The sequence below is a fragment of the Rhinolophus sinicus genome, chromosome X (assembly GCF_036562045.2).
Source record: "Rhinolophus sinicus isolate RSC01 chromosome X, ASM3656204v1, whole genome shotgun sequence".
NCBI classification, from domain to species: domain Eukaryota; kingdom Metazoa; phylum Chordata; class Mammalia; order Chiroptera; family Rhinolophidae; genus Rhinolophus; species Rhinolophus sinicus.
Genome location: NC_133768.1, coordinates 40,767,712 through 40,787,851, shown reverse-complemented (window position 1 = coordinate 40,787,851; position 20,140 = coordinate 40,767,712). Strand labels below are relative to the sequence as shown.

The 20,140-nt window shown below is 39.6% G+C and overlaps 1 protein-coding gene across 4 annotated transcripts in view; it reads left to right on the top strand.

The window, feature by feature from the left end:
* Positions 1-20,140, top strand: part of SHROOM4 (shroom family member 4) — a 233,778-nt gene that overhangs the window by 208,149 nt on the left and 5,489 nt on the right. For 3 of the 4 annotated variants that reach the window (XM_019717324.2, XM_074323223.1, XM_019717325.2), the window contains 3 exons: positions 12,680-13,507; positions 17,023-17,541; positions 18,048-18,228. In XM_019717324.2, the coding sequence (XP_019572883.2) occupies positions 12,680-13,507; positions 17,023-17,541; positions 18,048-18,228 (1,528 nt within the window). The remainder of the gene's footprint in view (positions 1-12,679; positions 13,508-17,022; positions 17,542-18,047; positions 18,229-20,140) is intronic. The other variant, XM_019717326.2, reaches the window with a different exon arrangement.

The following is a 20,140-nucleotide window of genomic DNA, read 5'->3' as shown; positions in this document are numbered from 1 at the left end:
CTGAAATGATCCATTGTGCCCATTTGCAGTCGTTCTTCATTCCCACCATCAACTTCAAGCAACCACTAATCTACTTTCTGTCTCTATGGATTTGCCTATTCTGTACATTTCATATTAAATGGAATCATACAATATGTGGGCTTTGGGGCCTGGCTTCTTTCACTTCGCATGATTTGGCAGTTCATCATGTTGTAGCATGTATCAGTATTTCATTCCTTCTTCTTGCTAAATAATATTCCACTGTATGGATATGCCACATTTTATTTATCCATTCATCCATTAGTGGACATCTGGGTTGTTTCCACTTTATAGCTATTGTGAATACTCCCCAAACCACATTGTTTTGTGAATAATGCTGCTATGACCATTCAGGTCCAAGTTTCTGTGTAGACATATGTTTTCAGTTCTCTTGGGAGTCTCCTTAAGAGTGGAATTTCTGGACCATGTGGTAATTCTATGATCTTTTTCAGGAACTGCTTAACTGTTTTCCAAAGTGGCTGTACCATTTTGCATTTCCACCAGCAACATAGGGGTGTTTCAGTTTCATTTCATTAATTTTAATAGATTGATTTTGTGTTAATGTTACTGTGTGATTTGAAAAATATGTTAAAATAAGAATGTTTAAAAAAGACATTTCAACATTAAAAATGTTTTAAAAGATGTTGGCTAGAGAAAGGAAGGAGAAAATCAGGTGGTAGTTAGAGGGGACAGTAGGGTTTAAGTTAGTGATTCTCAAAATATGGCCCTAGGACCAGCAACCTCAGTATCACTTAAGAACTTGTTAGAAATGCAAATTCCTGGGCCCCTGTCAGACTTACTGAGTCAGATACTGGGATGTGGCTCAGCGATCTGTGTTTTAACAAGCCTTCTAGGCAATTCTGATTTGAAAAGCTAAATATGAGAACCACTGATTTAAATGAAGGTTTGGACAGGATTTGGGTTTAAGAATGGAAAGGAGAGGTTATTGGAAAGGGAAGGAGTATTGCTACTGAAGGTAGAGGACAGAGATCACAGTTTATGATCTCAGGGAAGATGAGAAGGCCTAGGAAAGGTCAAGGGCAGAGATGACATTTAAAAGGAGAAATCCTGATGGAGTTTCCACTCCCTCTACCTCCCCCACACACATTTTAACATTTCTTATGTCATTTCTGTCACAACAGGAATGATGGGTGTAGGTGGGAAAATCAGATGTATATTTTTGAGCCACTCTCTGCCTAGAAACCTGCAACGAGTTTTAATTCCATATAGTTACCCTCTTGGTTGTCTTCTTCCACTGTTATTTGGTTTGCATGTGGAGAATGCAAATACATTTTAATGTTAGCAGGAGGGGAAAAAATTAGTGAGTAGATCTGGGAGAAAAAGCCACATAAGTGTGATATATTTAAAAGCCAAAAGAAATTATTTTCTGGATCATCTATTTTGGTTTTCTATACCTATGATTGCCTCCTGTGATTCTTTCCATTTTTCCACTTTGCACAGACCTTTAGAATGTGTAGGGGTTTTTTTGTTGTTGTTGTTTTTTTATGTGCACGGCCACCGTTAATCCTCACAGCAACCCTGTGTGGTTAAGTCTTATTGTTCCCATTCAACTGAGAATGGAAAGGAGCTGAGACTCAGGAAAGGTATTATACTATTATTAACAACAACAACAAAAGGTATAATAACTAACATTTATTAAATGTTATGTGTCAAATACTACTGTAAGCATTTCACATGAATTATTTCATTTATTATTCATCATGACCCCATGAGATAGTTACCATTTTTGACCCATTTTTACAGATGAGGAAACTTACTCACAGATTAAATTTATTTGCCCAAAGTCAAACAGGCATGTGACTCCAAAGCCCATTATTTCTGAGATTATATAGCAAGCACGTGACAAAACTAGACTACTACCCAGGTTTTTCAATTCGCAGCCTAGAGCTGGCTCTCCTCCTTCCCTTTGTCATACCATATCATGAGCAGAATGTGGACTATCCAGCACACATTTACATTGTGCTGATTGAGTGAAAGAAAATGGATAATTCAGAGTTGAATCTCATTTCATTAGGAAGAGTACGCTTTTCAGAAGGTTTTACCTCCTAAGAAGAAAGCAACCTTCAGACGTATAGAAGAATTTGTCAAAAGCATTACAAAGTGAATTTAAATACTTGGGTATAAATTTAATCCTGGGCATACATAAGTTATTCAAGGAATATTATAAAACTCTAATGGGAGAAATAAAGACATGAATAAATGCATAGCTATACTCTGTTTCAGTTTGGGAAGACTGAATATAGTAATGATTACAGTACTCCCTAAATGAATATACAGATGTAATGCATTACTGATTAGAATCACTGTGGGGTACTTTATAGAACTTGTCAAATTCATAGTGAAATTTATCTGGAAGAATAAGTGGGCAAGAATACCAAAGAATACATTTATTTAACAAGGTAATGATGGTAGACTTACCCTATCAGATTTTAAAGCCTGTCATAAAGTGACAATGATCAAAACCATATGATAGTGGGCTGAAAAAAATCAAACAGTGAAATTTAAAAAAAGAGAGATTCTAGGAACACATTCAAGCTCTTCTAAGAATATAGAGCACACTGGAAGTAACACTGAACCGGGGAAAGCAATCACTCTTAAAGAAATGTTGGAAATTCTATATCAATACGGAGAATAATTAACTTAGATCAATGGTACATACAATACTCTGTAATAAATTCTAGGAAGCAGACCAGTGGAATGGCTTATTTATTTCAGCTATGGATGGAAGGTAAAGTTGTGTCTATCATCAGAGACAAGATGGATGGTTTCAAATATATAAAAGTTGGGGGAAATTCTTTGTACAACAAATGTAATAAAAAGCTAAACACAACAGAATGAGGAAATTGCCTGGGGTCAGCATCACTGATAACAGTTGACTGTCCAAAAATATAAAGAATGGGTACAGATATTGAAGGTCAGCTTTCAGATTCAGCTTCATAAAAGGGCAAGGAAAATGAATGGGCAGTTTACATATGAGGAAATAAATGCAGTCAAATCACTGCATGGAAAAGTACAATCTCTCTAGCGATTAAAGAAATGCAAATAAAAACAGCTTCAAGGTATCACAACCTGCTCATTAAACTATCAACAATTAATGGAAATGATAAATAGAAATTACAAAACCCTATCTTGGCAAGGCTGTGAGGAAACAGTATGTGCTTCTGGGAGTGGTATACATTGATTAAGTTTTCCTAGAGGGAAATCTAGAAATATGTGACAAGAGTTATTAAACTGTTCATACTCTTTGACCCAGTACACACCCCCAAGGAAATAGCCTAAAAAGGAAAAATAATTTGTTTAAAGATGTTCATAGTAGTGCTACTTATAATAATGGAAAAGATTTACCAATTTAATATGTCATGGTGGAATAGAATATAGCCATTAACAGTGATAGGTATACAAGTATTGGGTCTTGCATGGAAATGGGTGCAAGCCTTTAACCAAAAAAGGCTAAATCCTAAATCACATGTTGAATCTGATGGTAAACATACACAAAGAAAATCCAGAAAGGATTCTAGTAAAATGTAAATAGCTGGACTTGAATGCACATGGCGCTCTCTGGATACATGTCAAATTGCTGGAATTTATAATAAAAAAGAAAATCTGAAGAGACAACCCACAATGGTTTGATTTAGGCCTGGGAAGTTGAACATCAAGGGCTTTGGAAAAATCCCCATACCGATAAGTGTTACTTACCAGACATGCTTGATCTCACTGTTAGCTAGAATTTGGTTTGCTAGAATTCTCTATCAACCAGCACTTCTCCTTATCTAAATCTGTGGTATGTTTGACATTTCTGAGGTGGGTACATCACCAGACCTTTGTGAGTGAGTCTCCAAATTTTTCACCACTGCTGCAACATAGAACACCCCCACCAATAAACATTTTATTATCTGGCTCAGAAACATCACTTTTTTTTTTAAATTAAATTTATTGGGGTGACAATTGTTAGTAAAATTACATAGATTTCAGGTGTACAATTCTGTATTACATCATCTATAAATCCCATTGTGTGTTCATCACCCAGAGTCAGTTCTCCTTCCATTCCATCACCATATATTCGATCTCCCTTACCCTCATCTCCCACCCCCCACCCCCCTCGGCCTTTTGGCTAAGATCAAGTGTTCTTATCAGTTTAACATCACTTTCTTAAGACCTTTCCATTTCTCTTCACTTCCATCACCAGCACTAATTTGCAGATAGTTTGGATTTCAGTGCCATTATTCACAAAGAAGCACATTTTCTCTCTCCCATGGTTACTTCACATGTATACCCTGACAACTAATGGAGACCTATCAAGCCAAGTTGGGATGGGAGTGCCAACTGGTTGACTATTTGCCCTCCTTTGCTGGGTGACTTGCTCTACAAACCAGTATTGTGATGGCTTGCAAGTAAAATTCATACCCTTTGCACAATGAGCAGTTACTACACTTCATGGATCTTTCAAAGGGTTAGAACTTCAAATGTTTAATACATGTGTGCCAAAGAACTATTCTATAATAATAATTGTCATTCATAATTAGGCACCCAGAATACTTTTTAAACTATCTGAAGCAGAATCATGTTCTTTATAGCTTTGGTAGTAAGTCTATTTCATTGTATTCTGGGTCTTTGTAATTCAATACATTAATGTCTGGTACACATGAGGACTCAAATACACAAAACTTGCTCTCTCCCCCAGCACTGTCCATTGTTTAACCATGGTGTAGCACCAAATTTCCTTAAATAGTATCAGAATTCTTACAGCTTTTTGAAGCTCCAGTATGCCTATTTTATTTTGTAAATATTTATCCCAGTTGTCACATGGGTGGTGTGTATATATATATATATATATATATATATATATATATATATATATATATATATAAAGATGCATTTTGTTTTGAGAAGTTTTTTAATGGCTTTATACCTCTTAAGACACTGTAGTGAGTTGGGAAACTGGTAGATAATGACTGATTATATAGCAGTGGATCTCAAATTATGATCCTGGACCCACAGTACCACCATCATCATCTGGGAAATTATTAAAAGTAAAAATTCCCCACTCAGTCCCAGACCTACTAAATCAGAAATTCTGGGGGTAGGACCCAGCAACCTGTGTTTTAATAAGCCATCCAGGTGATTCTAATGCAGGCTTAAGTTTCAGAACCACTGGATATTAGATAATAGAGCCTTAATAATCTTGGCCAGCCTGATCCTCAGCTAAATTGTTCTTGTGGATATCAAACTTCCCAGACCCTTGGCAATATGTTAAATACTCCTAAAATGTCTTATTAAATCTCTTGAGAAGATTATGAGACCACTGGAGAGGCAGCATGTTGTGCTGGCAAAGGATGGGCATTGGAGTCCAATGGACATTAGTTGTAACTTCTCCTGACCACTTAACTCTCTTTGTGTTCCCCCAGTTATTTAATCTCTCTGCACCTCATTTCTAACCCAAGGAAGGGAGCATCCATACCAGAAGATTGTCTCAAAGGTTAAATGAGATTAAGTATGTCAAGTGTGCAGCCCTGTGCCAGACACATGAAGGAATCTCAGTAAACAAGAGCAATCACTACCATCCATTATCACCATGGTTATGACACTATGTAGGGTTCAGAGGACTAATGGGAAGACCTTCTTGGAATTCCAAGTTGGGGGTCATTGGAGAGAGGGAGCTAAGCTTCACCCAGGACAGCCCCAATAAAGCAAGGACCTCTCTGATCTCTTCACAGGACATTTTGCACCAGCCTCCTAGGGGCTATAGAAGCCTCTGGGCAAGTCCTGCTACTTGCATTTGTTTTTGCCAGACTAATTGTTCCTCACGTGAAGTTCTGTGGACCTAGAGGCAAAGAAGGGTGGCAACAACAAGCTCTCTGAGCCCTTCTCCCTTCCCAGTGTACCCTCGTTGTGTCTCACTTCCTGGATCTTGCAAATATTTCCTTCAGCAATAACCTGGGAGTGGCTGTTTCTCTTGGAGCAGTCTTATCTTTTGGCTTCTGAGGAAAGGGAAAGGGGAGAGGGGCTGGACCTGTGCACTCTTGCTGCTGAGATCCTGGAATGCCAAGCTATTGTGAGGAGTTTAAAAATAAAATTTCCAAACAAGAAAACTTCAAATGGCTTGAGGAGGCAGGAGGAGATTTTTCAGTCTCTACAAATATTGGTTTTCATTTTCAATTACTATTAGGCAAAAAAAAAATAGATTCTAACAAAAGTGAAAAATATATTCATCAGAAGATAAGGCAACCCGTGCCAAGAGGAAAAGAGAAGAACAGCCCAGGACTTGGCAGGCAATTTGCTTTTGTTTTTGAGATGTGGTCTCCTTGCTGGTGTCAACAAAGCTCTTTCTCATACTTAGCCTTCATGCCTTACATTTCTTCTGCAAGGGGCTAAAGTCTTTGTGGACACCTGGGGATGAATATAGTACATGTACCTTTTGCCCCACCTCAAGAGTCCTTGCTTCAATGGGTTTGTCCCAGGTAGACAAATAAGGCAAGTTTCAGTGTGGATACTACTGCTTCTTACTAGTTGGGAAAATGATTTATTCTTTCTAAGCCTCAGATTCCTCATCTGCAAACTGGCAATAATGGTACCTACTTCAAGGGGCTGGTGTGAAGATTACTAGAAATGCATATATGCAAGTGCCTAAAACAGTGCCTAACACATAGTAAGAATTAGGAGAGTGTAGTTCTTTTCCCTTAATAAAAGCTCCTTGTCCTCCACTCCAGGGAAGAATCCTTGCTGGGCCCCAAGTGAAGTTGTAGATTTCTGTGCATTTATGCAGCTTGAGCCCTTTGAAAACAGGACCTCTAGAGGCCAATATCCTCAGTTTGAGCCTGACCCACTTCAGTGGAAGCCTCCCATTTACCAGTTTACTTCAGTTGTTAGTACCAGTAAGGCAGGGGCTTGTTGGTTTTGCTCCCTTTTGATCTGGTTGGTCACCTTGCAGAGTGTAATATTCAATGAGAGCTTGGAATGACTTGTATATACATTGGCCCAGTTGATTCTACTGAGGGCAGTCCTTCTCTTTTCTGGAGTCCTGCCTACTTCTGCTCTCCTGATATAAGTGACTCTGCAAGCCTGAAGCTGTCCCTACACAAGTTGTGTACATGGGAGGGCAGTGCTTTCAAAATCAGAATTGATATAGAGAATAGCGATTTCCAGGTTGCTTTGCCAGAGCCCAGTGCTTCCAGATAGGGCCGCAGTGCTGTGAATCGGGGCACCAAATGTCCCTAGAAGGGCATGCCCTTTACTTCCAACTGTTCTGGAGTTGGCTACCTGGGGGTAAATTCTAATATCTAGTCCTTTTGATCGTCTCACTGCTCTTAAGTCTAAACTTGTCTTTTATTATCTCTCCCCTTTTAAGAGATAAGAAGAGTGAGTAAATGAGCTCAGGGTTGACATCCTTAGTTAGCTAGAGCTTCCTGGCTAGGCAGCCATGTGGCTGATCTGGGACCCAAAGTCTTCTGGTTTCTTCGCTATTGAGCAGGTCTGAACATTAACCAGAGGGAAAAGCAGTCCAGCTCCCTTGATGGGAACAAGGAACAAGGCTGAAGTATACAGCAGTAAAGGTTGTACACTGCACAATTTGCACAACCATATGCAGTGGCCCTGAGGAAGGGACATCACTCTAACAATAAACATAGTCCTGTCACTGATTAATCACTTTCCATGTACTCACATCATTGCTAGGTCTTTTTCGTATAGTTAATCCTCACAGCAGCTTTGTAAGATAGATATTTTACTAAAACTGAGGTAAATTAAATACTTTGCTCAAGGTTGTACAGCTTCTGGGTCATGGAGCCAGATTTTCAAATTTTACTGGAATTTAGAGCCAGGTCTTTCTGACACTGTGTTCTTTCCACTCTGCTCTATTGACTTTCCTGTGCCCTAGCTAGGGAAAAGGAAAGAATGGTAAATTTGATGACTGTTGTGGAGCAGGGTTCTTCTCACCACAGCTGCAGGACATTGGCCTAAATGAGGCCTTTGGAAACGTTGCTGTTATTGCCTGCATTTCATAAGATTGAGATTGGAGAGAAGATGGGGAAGGGGAAAAGAGGCAGGGATAGAAGGTAGGAGTGTGTGTGGTGAGGAGTGGAAGACAGACCATATAAACTAGAAACCAACCTAACTGGAACAAATAACTCTGCCCCCAAATGTCTACCCCCAAATCACAGCACTAGCATCCTTTTCAGCCTAGCCCTTTGTTTCTAGAGTGTGGTCCCTGAACCACTGTATTAGAATCCCTTGGGGCAATTGTTAAAAATGTAGATTCCTGGGCCCCACCACAGAGGTACTAAATCCCTATCTCTGGGGATGAGGCCCATGAATTTTCATTTTAAATAACCTCTCCAGGTAATTCCAATTAGGAGCCACTTTGATTAGGAATGACTGTCCCAGACCAGTGGTTTCCAACTTTTTGGGTCATGCATCCTTCTCAGAAAGAATTTTTTTAAGTATGTACCATCAATATATACTGGAAGTTATTAATAAATTTCTTATATATGCTAATGTCCTAATGTTTGTTTTTAAATTTAAAAAAATGAGTGATTTTTGTGTTAGTATTCTTAGTTGAGAATGGTCTTTAGTTTTCCTTTATGTATCTCCTAGTTTGGGGGTTTGGGTATTGACATTGTGCAGGATTCTTTTCTTGCCCCTCTATTCTCTAGCTTTCAGAGTATACAAAACGTAAGTAGCATTGGGGTTGTCTGTTCCTTGAAGGTTAGAATTAACACAAGACCATGGGAATGTGCTTTTTATTTTTCTATGGTAACTAGTAGATTTAGATATTCTCATTCTTCTAATTTTGTGCATTTGGGGTTTTTTAATTAGATTAGCAAGTGGTTTATCTGTCTTATTTTATATTTTCTTTTGAAGAACTAGCTTTTAGCTTTAACTATTAGTTCTATCATTTGTTTTCTGGTGTATTGAGTTGTGCCATTAGTTTTCTTTCTGCTTTACTTAGGTCTAATGTCTCTGGCTTTTAACTTTTTTTGGTGAATGCTTAATTTATTTATTTTAATTTGTTCTTATGTATTAATGTAAGTATTTAAGTCTACAATTTTTTCCTTTTAACACTGTTTTAATCAACCATAATCTCTAACTTCTGATATTGTCATTGTTGTTGTTTTCTAGGTATTCTACGATTTCGGATTAGATTTCCTCTTTGACTATAGTGGAGGCTATTTTTCCCTTTTATTCTCTATGTGCTAAAAGTTTTGGTTATTAATTTTGAGGGTTACTCTATTATTATTAGATACTATACTCTGTACTACTTCCGCTTTTTGGCTTAATAAAAGGTCAATTTAAAAAATGTTCAATGGGCCCTTAAAAAGAAAGTAGAGTCTGCTTTTAGTATATGACCATATTTAGATTTTTTCCATTATCTTAGTTTTTGACTGTCAAATTTGTCATCAGCTGAGACAGTCTCATATTTTGTTTCTTCTTTTTTCTACCTTTGCATTTCCTATAGATTTTGCTTTAGAAAATTTTATTAATTTAAAAAATTAATTACAGTTGACATACAATGTTATATTAGTTTCAGGTTACAACATAGTGATTCAACATTTATATAACTTATGAAGTGATCACCCCAATAATGCTAGTAACCACCTGACACCATACATAGTTATTACAATATTATTGACTATGTTCCCTATACTGTACTTTCCTTCCCCCTGACTTACTTTAGAAATTCTGATGCTCTGTTATTTGGTACATAAAGAATCAGAATAGTCAGATCTTTATCATGTGTGTTCATCATTAATATTGTAGTGCCCATCTTTGACTTGTTTATTGCTTTTTGCTTTTATTTCAACTTTTTAATGATATGAGTATTGTGACCTTTTTTTACATTTTTGGCATTAAATCATTTATTAAACAAACGTTTATTGAATGCCTACTGTGTGCCAGGCACTAGGTGCCAGATGAATGAGATACACAAGATCCCAGACATTGTGGAGCTTAGATTTTAGAGAGTGGAGCACAAAATAAACAAGTAAAAATAGGTATGTGATATAATATCAGATGCTGATGTATCCTCTGAGAAAGAACAAAATAGAAAAAGGATAATTAAGGATAAGTCATCTCTATTTTACATAAGGTGTTCAGGAAAGACCTCTGCCTGAGAACACTTGTCATCCTTTTAGTTTACATTCACCTCCTTGTTTGTTTGTGTGTTTGTTTTATGGAGGGGAAATGCCACGCAGAATAGTTTGTACACAAGGGATTGTTATAATCTAAAGGAGCTCTAGGCGGGCTAAGGCCTAAATGAGAAGAGAGTGGGGATGTGTGGATATGAATTTCTGATCCATGTGAGTGATAAGCCAGCTAGGATGGGGACTGGAGATGAGGAGAGTGAAGGATATTTTGCTTTCCATTCTGTCTGAGCTTGGCTGCCATTATGTGTAATTATTATTTAAAGAAATATTCTCGGTCTTCATCATGACTATTGAATGGATATTGTGTCCGATGATTTAATTGAACTGCTGGAATTTCCTGTCACTAGGCAGTACTTAGAATTATGCTGATTGCTCACAGGCCACAACAGGAAGACAGATCTTTTGGCTTAGCAGGCTTAACCCTTTCTACTATAAGGCTAAAGAGATGTCCTCTGACTTTGGTGATTCTTTATCATACAGAAGTTAGACTTTTTTATACATATTTTTATACATATTTAAATAATTCTGGACTCCTTTTCCTTGGATATTTTCTTCTGTTGCTTATAAGATGAGAATCTTATTTCTCCTCACACGTGATAGTCTCTTTAACTTTCTGAAAGTTTTTTTTTTCTTATAGGTATATTATATATACATGTATAACATATATATGAAAATTTTATACACACACGCTGAACTCTTGAATCTGGAACTGATTTTGATATAATGTGTGCTACAGCTCCAAATAACACTACTCTGCAGTTATCTCAAAAAGATTTATTAAATGATGTTTCTTTATCTCCTTCTTATGGAAGGTCAATTATATGTGATGTTTTTATAGATACTTTCATATGTTTCTGGACTTTCCATTCTGTTCTATCAATCAGTAACACCGTGGTTTCATTATAATTGCTTTATAATATGCTTAACCCCTTACTCACCCCCCATTTCTTCTGTAGCAAATGCTCTTTAATATTATATCCTGCTTTGTTTTGCAAGCTAATCAAAAAACTTCCATAGTTAAAAATGGGGGGTGGGGGGTGGGAGATGAGGGTAAGGGGGATCGAACATATGGTGATGGATGGAGAACTGACTCTGGGTGATGAACACACAATGGGATTTATAGATGATGTAATACAGAATTGTATACCTGAAATCTATGTAATTTTACTAACAATTGTCACCCCAATAAATTTAATAAAATAAAAAAATAAAATAAAATTCCTGTTCAGAATTCTGACTGGAATTGCATTAGAAGGAGACATTTTAAATCCAAACTAGGAGATATTAGTGAAAGGCCTGTTTAATGTTTTTTCTTACAAGTATAAGAACATGGACAGAAAGTATACATGTCAAATTCATCATATAGCTTTCATCTAGAGATGCAACAGGGGAATGGAAGTGGGGAGTGAAACAAGAGTATTATTTCTGATTTCTTAAAAGAAGATGTGGTATATTTACACAATGGAATACTACTCTGCCATAAGAAAAGATGAAATAGTGCCATTTTTTATAAAATGGATGGATCTTGAGATTATTATGCTAAGTGAAGTAAGTAACACAGAAAAAGTCAAGAACTATATGATTTCACTGATATGTGGGATATAAAACTGAAAGCAACAAAGGAACAAGACAAATAAAGAAACAAAAGCTTATAGACACAGATAGCAGTTTAGTGGTTATCAGAGGGTAAGGGGAAAAGGGGGTGGGAGATGAGGATAAACGGCAGTGAAATATATGGTGATGGAAGGAAAACTGACTCTGGGTGGTGAACACACATGTGATATACAGATGATGCATTACAGAATTGTACACTTGAAACCTATGTAATTTTACTAACGATTGTCACCCCAATAAATGTTAATAAAAAATTTTTTTGAAAAATTCATGAAGCATCAGTGGCATAGCACTAAGATGTACTTATTCTGAGCAGTAGGTAGGAATATTAGTATTTATTAGTGCAATCTCTCTATGTTTGTAAATATTTGCATTTTTCATAATTAATAACAAAACAAACAAAAACCGCAGACGAAGCAAGGCAACCAGACTTGTAAGCCTAAGCACACAGAACAATCAATCTGAGTGCTACAAAGAGACAGGGGTGGTGTGTGTATTCAGACTTCAGAGCTAGACTGTCCAGGTTAGAACCCTAGCTCTACCACTTACTAACTTTATGACTCCGAGCAAGTTACTTAACCTGCCCATTCCTCAGTTTCCCCAGCTATAAAATCAGGACAATAATCATAGCAACTTCCTAGCGTTATTATGAGAATTAAATACATTAAGACATGGAAAGCACTTAAAACAGTAGGCCTGGCATTTAGTACATACTCAGTAAGTGTTACCTATCAATATTATATATTACAGATTACTATTATTACATTTACTAAATATAGATTAAATTATTTTCTGGCCATTTTAAATTTTACATAAATGATGTCATCCAAAATAGGGACCATCTGCAACTTGCTTATTTTATACAATCCTCATCTGCTCTTTTGCAGGGAAATGTCTCATTCCAACGCTGGCTTTTCATGGGCAACCCACTTCCATTCTTGCCTTGAGAATCCAGCACTGGATTTGTCAAGCTACCGAGCAATCTCTTCTCTTGACCTCCTTGGAGACTTCAAACACTCCTTAAAAAAAACAGAGGAAACTTCAGTTTATGAGGAGGGGAGCCCCGTGGCCTCCACGTCCCACCCACTGCGCAGTCGTGCCTTCTCAGAGAGCCATATCAGCTTGGAACCCCAGAGCTCCCGGGCCTGGGGGCAGCATAGAAGGGAGCTCTTTACCAAAGTTGATGAGACCCAGCCGGATCCTCTGGGAGCCAGGAAGAAGGCCTTTCCTCCACCTCGCCCTCCTCCTCCCAACTGGGAGAAGTACAGGCTCTTCCGTGCAGCCCAGCAGCAGCAACAGCAGCACAAGCAGCAACAGCAGCAGCAAGAGGAGGAGGAAGAGGAAGAGGAGGAGGAAGAGGAGGAGGAGGAGGCTGAAGAAGAGGAGGAGGGGGTTGAGGAGGAGGAGGAGGGAGGGGAGGACGACGAGATGCCACCCCAGTATTTCAGTTCAGAAAGCACTGGTCCCTGTACTCTCAATACTGAGGAGGCCCTGGAGCAGCCACAACTCCTGGGCTTTGGTCACCTGGAGGTCTCAAGGCAGGGCACACAAAGCCTCCCAGCAGAGCAAGAGTCCTTTGCTCTCCATTCCAGTGATTTCCTGCCTCCAATAAGGGGCCACTTGGGATCTCAACCTGAGAAGGCTCAGCCCCCTTGCTATTATGGTGCCGGTGGACTTTGGAGGACATCGGAGCAGGAGACCACTGATCCCTCCAAGTAAGTCCTTATGGAAGACATTAGGTCCCTGAAGAGGCAGGTAGCATGAGTTTGAATTCCACCTCCACTATTTACCAGTTGCATGACCTTGGACTGTTTATTTAAACTGTTCCAAGCCTCAGTTTTCTTACCTGGAAAAATGGGCATGATGATGACTTTTCCACCTGGTTGTTGTGAATATGAAGATAATCTATGTAAAGGATATAGCCCCATCCTTAGCACATAGTAGGTACTCAGTAAATTGTAGTTGTTGATATTCTTATCCCTAAATATCACTATCAAAATATTATATTCATTATTTCCCAGTTTGCCTTTAAGGTATGCTTCAGTTTCTGGCCCCTAAGCCAGAGGGTATTAAACCCTTGTTGCCTGTACTAGGCCTTTCCCAGAAGCCTAGCTCAGGGCCTTTTTCTGCCTTTTCTTCTGCTTGCTCTCCAGAACAAGAGGCCAGTTTGCAATTTGTCCTGCTTCTGCTCTAGGACCTGCTGGGGCTTCTAAACTAGTCCCATCACCGCAGCATCAAAGGTGTTCCTGGGGATGGGTGCTTTCTGTCCTGATGATTCCTTATAACAGTTAAGAACATTCTTTTCCTCTTCCACTTTCTCTATCACCCTACCCTTGTTTCCCTATCTCTTTGCATTTAATTCAGTGGTAGCTGACAGGGTGAGCTGCCTGGGCAGGGAAGCCAAAGCAGGAATGTAGTCTGGCCACAGGTGTCTGTTCCCTTCACTGTGCAAATGCTCATCTGCATGCCCTGCAGTGTATGGTTGTCCTCTTTGCTCCAAAGCAAAAGGGTTCGGCTTTCAGCTCTGCCAGTCCTACCACAGAAAGCTCAGCCCACTCTCTGCTGGGAGTGGGGGTAGGGAGGGCAGGTGTCTATCCTCTAATTGCTTTCTTTAAATCCCTTTATATAAGGAACCTGCCTGAGACTTGTTATCATGTCTTTTACTGACAGGCAAATCCATTACTTGGTTATCTGGAGCTAGTTGAGGTTTCTCAGCCTGAGTGCCACAAGCACAGCACTTACAGGGCCTGGCTCCCAGACACTGTGAGAATCTCTTATCAGATCCCCCCAGGTGACTGCTTCTCAAGCTGTCCATCTAGCTGGGGAGCATTCTTGTTGTAATTAGAAAATATTTTGTGGAAAGTGTCTGTGATTGTCACCTATCACAGCAAGGAGAAGGGAAGGTGACCTGGTACATAATAAGCACTTAATATTCAGAAGAATAAATAAATGAATGAATGAACATTTATTACATATTTGCTATGTGCCAGGCACTGCTAATCATTTTATATCCATTATTTCATTTAATCCTCCCAATAGTCCTATATGCCATTATTATTCCCATTTGACAGATGAGGAAACTAAAGCAGAACAAGGATAAGGGACTAAGTCAGAATTGCAAAGCAAAGATTCAAAGCCAGATCTGTATGACTCCCAAACCCATGCCTATTTAGCTGTCCTAGGCAACCTCTCTCTGAACGATCTTGTCCTTATAGTAGGCCAGGCCTTTATGAGGCCCTCCTGTCTCTTGCAGGGTAATGTGTACCAGTGGTAGTAGTTACAAGCCCCAGGCTTACTTCTGTCATCCTCCTAGTCCTTCTTCTTTTATGTGCCTCCATTCACCTTGGCACCTTGGCCCGAGAAAACGAAATTGCTGTTACTAGAGATCTTGTAACTTGTTCCAGAGATTTTTTTTTAAAAAATGACTATGAGATGCAAGGGGAAACATTTGCTTACATACAGCCTTGGCTTATGGCTGCAAAAAATCAATTATAGATGCTTCTTTGAATGATGGAGACTTAAGAAACAGCATCTTCTCAACATACGTAGTATTTTTTGCCTGCTTACCATGTGCCAAGCATTGTTCTAAGCACTTTCATGTATCAATTGATTTCATCCTTGTAACAAACCTATGAAATAGATACCATTAGTCTCCTACATATTTTAGATGAGAAAAGTGAGGCACAGGGAGATAAAGTAACTTGCAGAAGATCACAGGTAGCCAGAACCCAGGTAGTCTGGCTCACTGTGCCCACTATATCATCCCAGGATCTCTGGGTTCCTCAAGAAGATCCTATTCAAGATCCTCGGAGAGCACAGGGTTCTAACCAGAACGAAGTGGCTTTAAGATTTTGTAAGAGAGAATAGTGTTAGGGGCAAGAAGATGTGTAATATTTTGAATCTAAAATGCAAAAAACAAAAGTCCTAATTTCAGCCAAGTTAACGCATGTTACCTCTGTAACCCACATACTATTCATACAAAATGCTGGGGTACATTTAGAAGCAGGTTAGTGGAATTATTGAGTGTTAATTAAGTCTAATAACACTGGTTCAGGTACAGGAATAGTTTGCTTTATGGACTCTATGCATTTCCTCTCAGTGCTCTATGGAAGGAATCTGATTTTTGCTTCAGTGTTCCTTTTCAAATTCAGATTATGTTCTCAGAGATCTGTAACCTCTGCCCTATTAATGGAGATAAGGAGAAAAGGAATCTTAGAACATAGTGCCTAACATGATCCACTATAATATGGTACAGGGCTATGTCTGCTGGGGAACTGAGTCTCTCTCCAATTAGCACACACTTTTAAAATTTATTTTTATTTTTCCCAATTTTATTGAGACATAATCGACATATAGCCACATCTTGCTTTTTTTTTTAAATTCTGTACTTTCTTTCAGCACTTTCTGACTCAGAACTCTCACATATGCCTTAAATGTATTTCTTATAGATAGGAATTCCCTATCCTATACATTCATATTCCCTCCAGAATGTTCTCTTTGCTAACATAGATATAGTCCAGTCAGAAAATTCCTTACTTGCAGGATTTTATATAAAGTCAAGTTGTCCCTTTGGGTGTAGCATAGTGGCTAAAAGCACAGATTCTGGAGTTAGGTCGCCTAGGTCTAGATCACGGGCCTGCAATTTACTGTCTGGTGACCTTGGGGAACTCACTTTACTTCTCAATGCCTCATGTTCCTTACTGTAAAATGGTTGTCATGAGCATTAAATTATATACCTGTATCTACACTCTCACCCACACCCATCCATTTTAGGACAGCTTCTGGGACAGAGTAAAGCACTGTGTGATGTTAGCTAGTAGTGTTCCTTTATCAGTGTTATTAGCTTAAAAACCTACATGTGAAATGAATAACTGGGATGATGAATATTGGCATGCCCAAGTTTCTTTTGTGTGATGAATTAGGAGACAGCATACTGTGAATCAGTAAATAGCTGTGGAGCATTTTAACCATTATTTTTTACCTTTATCTAAGAGCTGCAAATAGCTGCAAAAATGACTAATGAGTTTCTCCTATTTTTCCTTTCAAACAGCTAGAGGTTAGCGAAGGGGCAGTGACACAGACAGGTGGAAAGTGGGGGTGGCTGGTAGGCAACAGGAATATAGTGGGGGTGGGCCTCCCTCTTGCATAAATCATGGGTAGAATTATTTGTCCTTGCGTCCCTGAAACCTGATGTTGAAGCGTTTCTTTTTTATTTCCTCCCTCACACCAGACCAGAAGGCCTGATGGCAGAAGAGTCCAAACCTAAGCCAGCATGGAGCCAGAGCTACTTCTTTCCTGAGGAGCAGTTCTCTTTCATGGGCTGGGGCTCCGAGAAACAGCATCTCAGCCCCACGGGCTTCAGTGAACCCAAGACAACAGGGTCTGCTGCTACACTTGTCAAGCCCCTGGGTGCCACTGGTTCCATTTTCCCCCCATTTCATCCTGCAACTATGGAGGAGGCTGGGGCCACTGGGGATATGCCAGAAGTGGAGAGATGCTATCCCTTCTCAGACCGAAGGCCTGCCCCACAGCAGGCAGTCTCAGAAGAGCTCATGAGAGATGTGGTGGGCCGTGACAAGTCCTTGGCAGGGGTGCTAACCCCAGCCTCCAACATGATGACCACTGCTGAGGTCATGGGTGACCTCTTTGCTGTGGGAGATCTGCAGTGGAGGGGCCATTTCAAGCAGGAGTGGTACCACCGGGAAAGAAGAAATTATCAGAGTGTCCAGGAAAGCCTCAGGGTGCCTTTGTAAGCAAGCAGACTAGATAGAGTTGGGGTGGGTGGTGGTAGGGGATGGGTAGGATGGAAACCAACAGGCTTGGAGGACAAATAGTTAAAATCTCAGATACATCTCTACCACATAGCCCCTCCCTTGGGATCCATATACTGGGGCCATGAACCAAGGGGAATCATTGATGATAAGAAGCCTAGAACTTTAGGGGCCTGTCAGTTTTTCTGGATATTAGTAGTGTGTCCATGACCAAACTAAATGTTCTCTAAAGAAGGCCCTGTAGCTTCAGAAGTCAGGGGCAAGAAAATAGCCTTCTAAGTTCTTAAAATTGGCCATTATTTGGCTTCTAATAGCCTTCATGTGGCCTGTTTACATTTGAACAGTGCTTCTTGGTCCATTATTTCCTTATTTTACAGCTCCTTGGTGAAGCAAGGTCCTATTTCATAAATGGGGAAACAAAAGAGCAGAAAGGTCAGCAGCCTCCCAAAAGAGGTGCTCAAATGGTCATTCTTTGTTCCCACAGACAAGAATTTCAGCACTTCTCGCCTCCTCAGGGGGCCCCAGGGATCCCTACCTCTTATTCAGCTTATTACAATATTTCTGTGGCCAAGGCAGAGCTGTTGAACAAATTGAAAGACCAACCTGAGATGGCAGAAATTGGCCTAGGAGAGGAAGAAGTTGACCATGAACTGGCTCAGAAAAAGGTGAACATTTTTATATGCCTTAGAATTTTTCAGCATGTAGCTTCAGTATGTCTAGAGGGCAATTTGTCTTCTATGCTCTCCAGAACATCTTGGTTTATTCCTGTATTTTCAGTGTGGAAATCAAATAGCCTCCTTGGGTTTTTCACAAATGAAATTTCAGTCTTTTTACTTTTTTCATCTGGTCAATAATAGTGATAGTAGGAGGAATCATAATCATCACTGCAGTGTCTCTCTAAAGCTTAAAACTCTACAAGGTAGACATTACTATCCCCCTTTCACCAGTTGAGAGAACTAAGTTGCCCAGGGTTACAAACTAAGTGGCAGATCCAGGACTTGAAGTCAAAACTGCCTGACTTTCTATTGCGCTGTCCCTCTGAAATAAGCCAGACTTGTTAAGTAACTCACTGCCCAGGGCACATCAGAGTTTTGCCAGTCAGCTATAATCAATGGCACTCACTGACTGTATTCTCTGTGTAATGTTCTGGGAGACAGTACAGACTAACTAAGCAAGAAAATAACTTACGGGCTGGTAAATATTAGTATTTCTTTGCAAAGATAGTAATCTCTTTTAAATACTAAATAGATAAATGGAGATGTTGTTGTTGTTCCAAAGCCTCCCCTTTCTTCCTCTAAGTACCACTAGCCTGGTTTTCTAATCAAATTCCTGGAATCACTTTGCCCTCCCTGCACTTACACATTTTATTTCATAAACAACTAGGTTTCCATGGCAACTTCAAAGGCCCAATTTACCACTTTGTGGACATTTGAACTCAATGTAAATTGCTGGCCTGCCCATATTTCTCATTCAGGACATGACCTGTAGGAAAGCTCAAGGCTATTTACAAGAGACCCCCCGCTACTTTCCAATCTGAAACAAAATATCAGGCAAAGAATTGGAAGCATGGTGGTACCAAAGTTGTATTGATCCAGATGCCTGCTTCCTTGTATTCCATGTTCCCTGAGCATGGCAGGGATGTTCCTGCCTTACTCAGGACCTTTATATTAGGAGAAAACCTAATAAATGTCTGACCAGAAGAAAGAGAAATGATCAGAAATGGCAAAGCACAAAACAACAGATAGTGATTTGAAGTGATGGTGGGTGAGCTGGGACAGTTTCTGTCTCTGAGGAAGATAGGGGAGGACTGTCACTGATTTGTAATATCCCAGAAAAGCAGCTCAGCTCTAACTGGGTCTGTGATGACTCCACAGCTCTATCCACTACAATTACCCCAGGGGTGGAGTTCAGGTTGCAAAGCCCAAGTGCCAAGAAACAAAGGGCTCTCTCCACTTTCATCCTCCCAGACCTATGGAACCTAAGAGCTGGGGTGGGTAGGTGATTTTCCAAGTTGATCATTTGGCCCCATCCCTCCCTTGTTCCTGGCATTGTTTTGTTTGGAGAGCAGGGGGTGGGGATATAACAGGAAGCCTCTTGGCATCTAATTGTGTTGCTCATTCATGTCATTGATCCTCATTCCCAGGGGGTTTTGGAATTTTCCCTAAATGTAAACTTACTACACTTCAGACTAAGATCATGGTGATTTCCTCAATTTTGACCAGTTCTGAAATATGACAACAGGCCCTGGACCCAGAGTAGACTCTCTTGGTCTTGGTCACCTTGGACATCTCTAAATAAAGTACTACGAAGGAACACACTCTAGAAAACTACAAGCCTATGGTCCCAGAGTGTCTGGGTAGAAATAATAATAAAAAAAACAAACACTGAAGCATACTTCCTGTATGCAAGATACGATGCTTAGCATGTAACATGTATTAATTCATTTAATTCTCATAGCATCACTATGATGTGTAGGTACTATTGTGATCCCATATTTTAGATAGAGAAATGGAGGGACAGAGAGGTTATTTGCTCAAGGTCACCCCACTGCTTTGTGGTAGAGCTGCGTTTCTAACC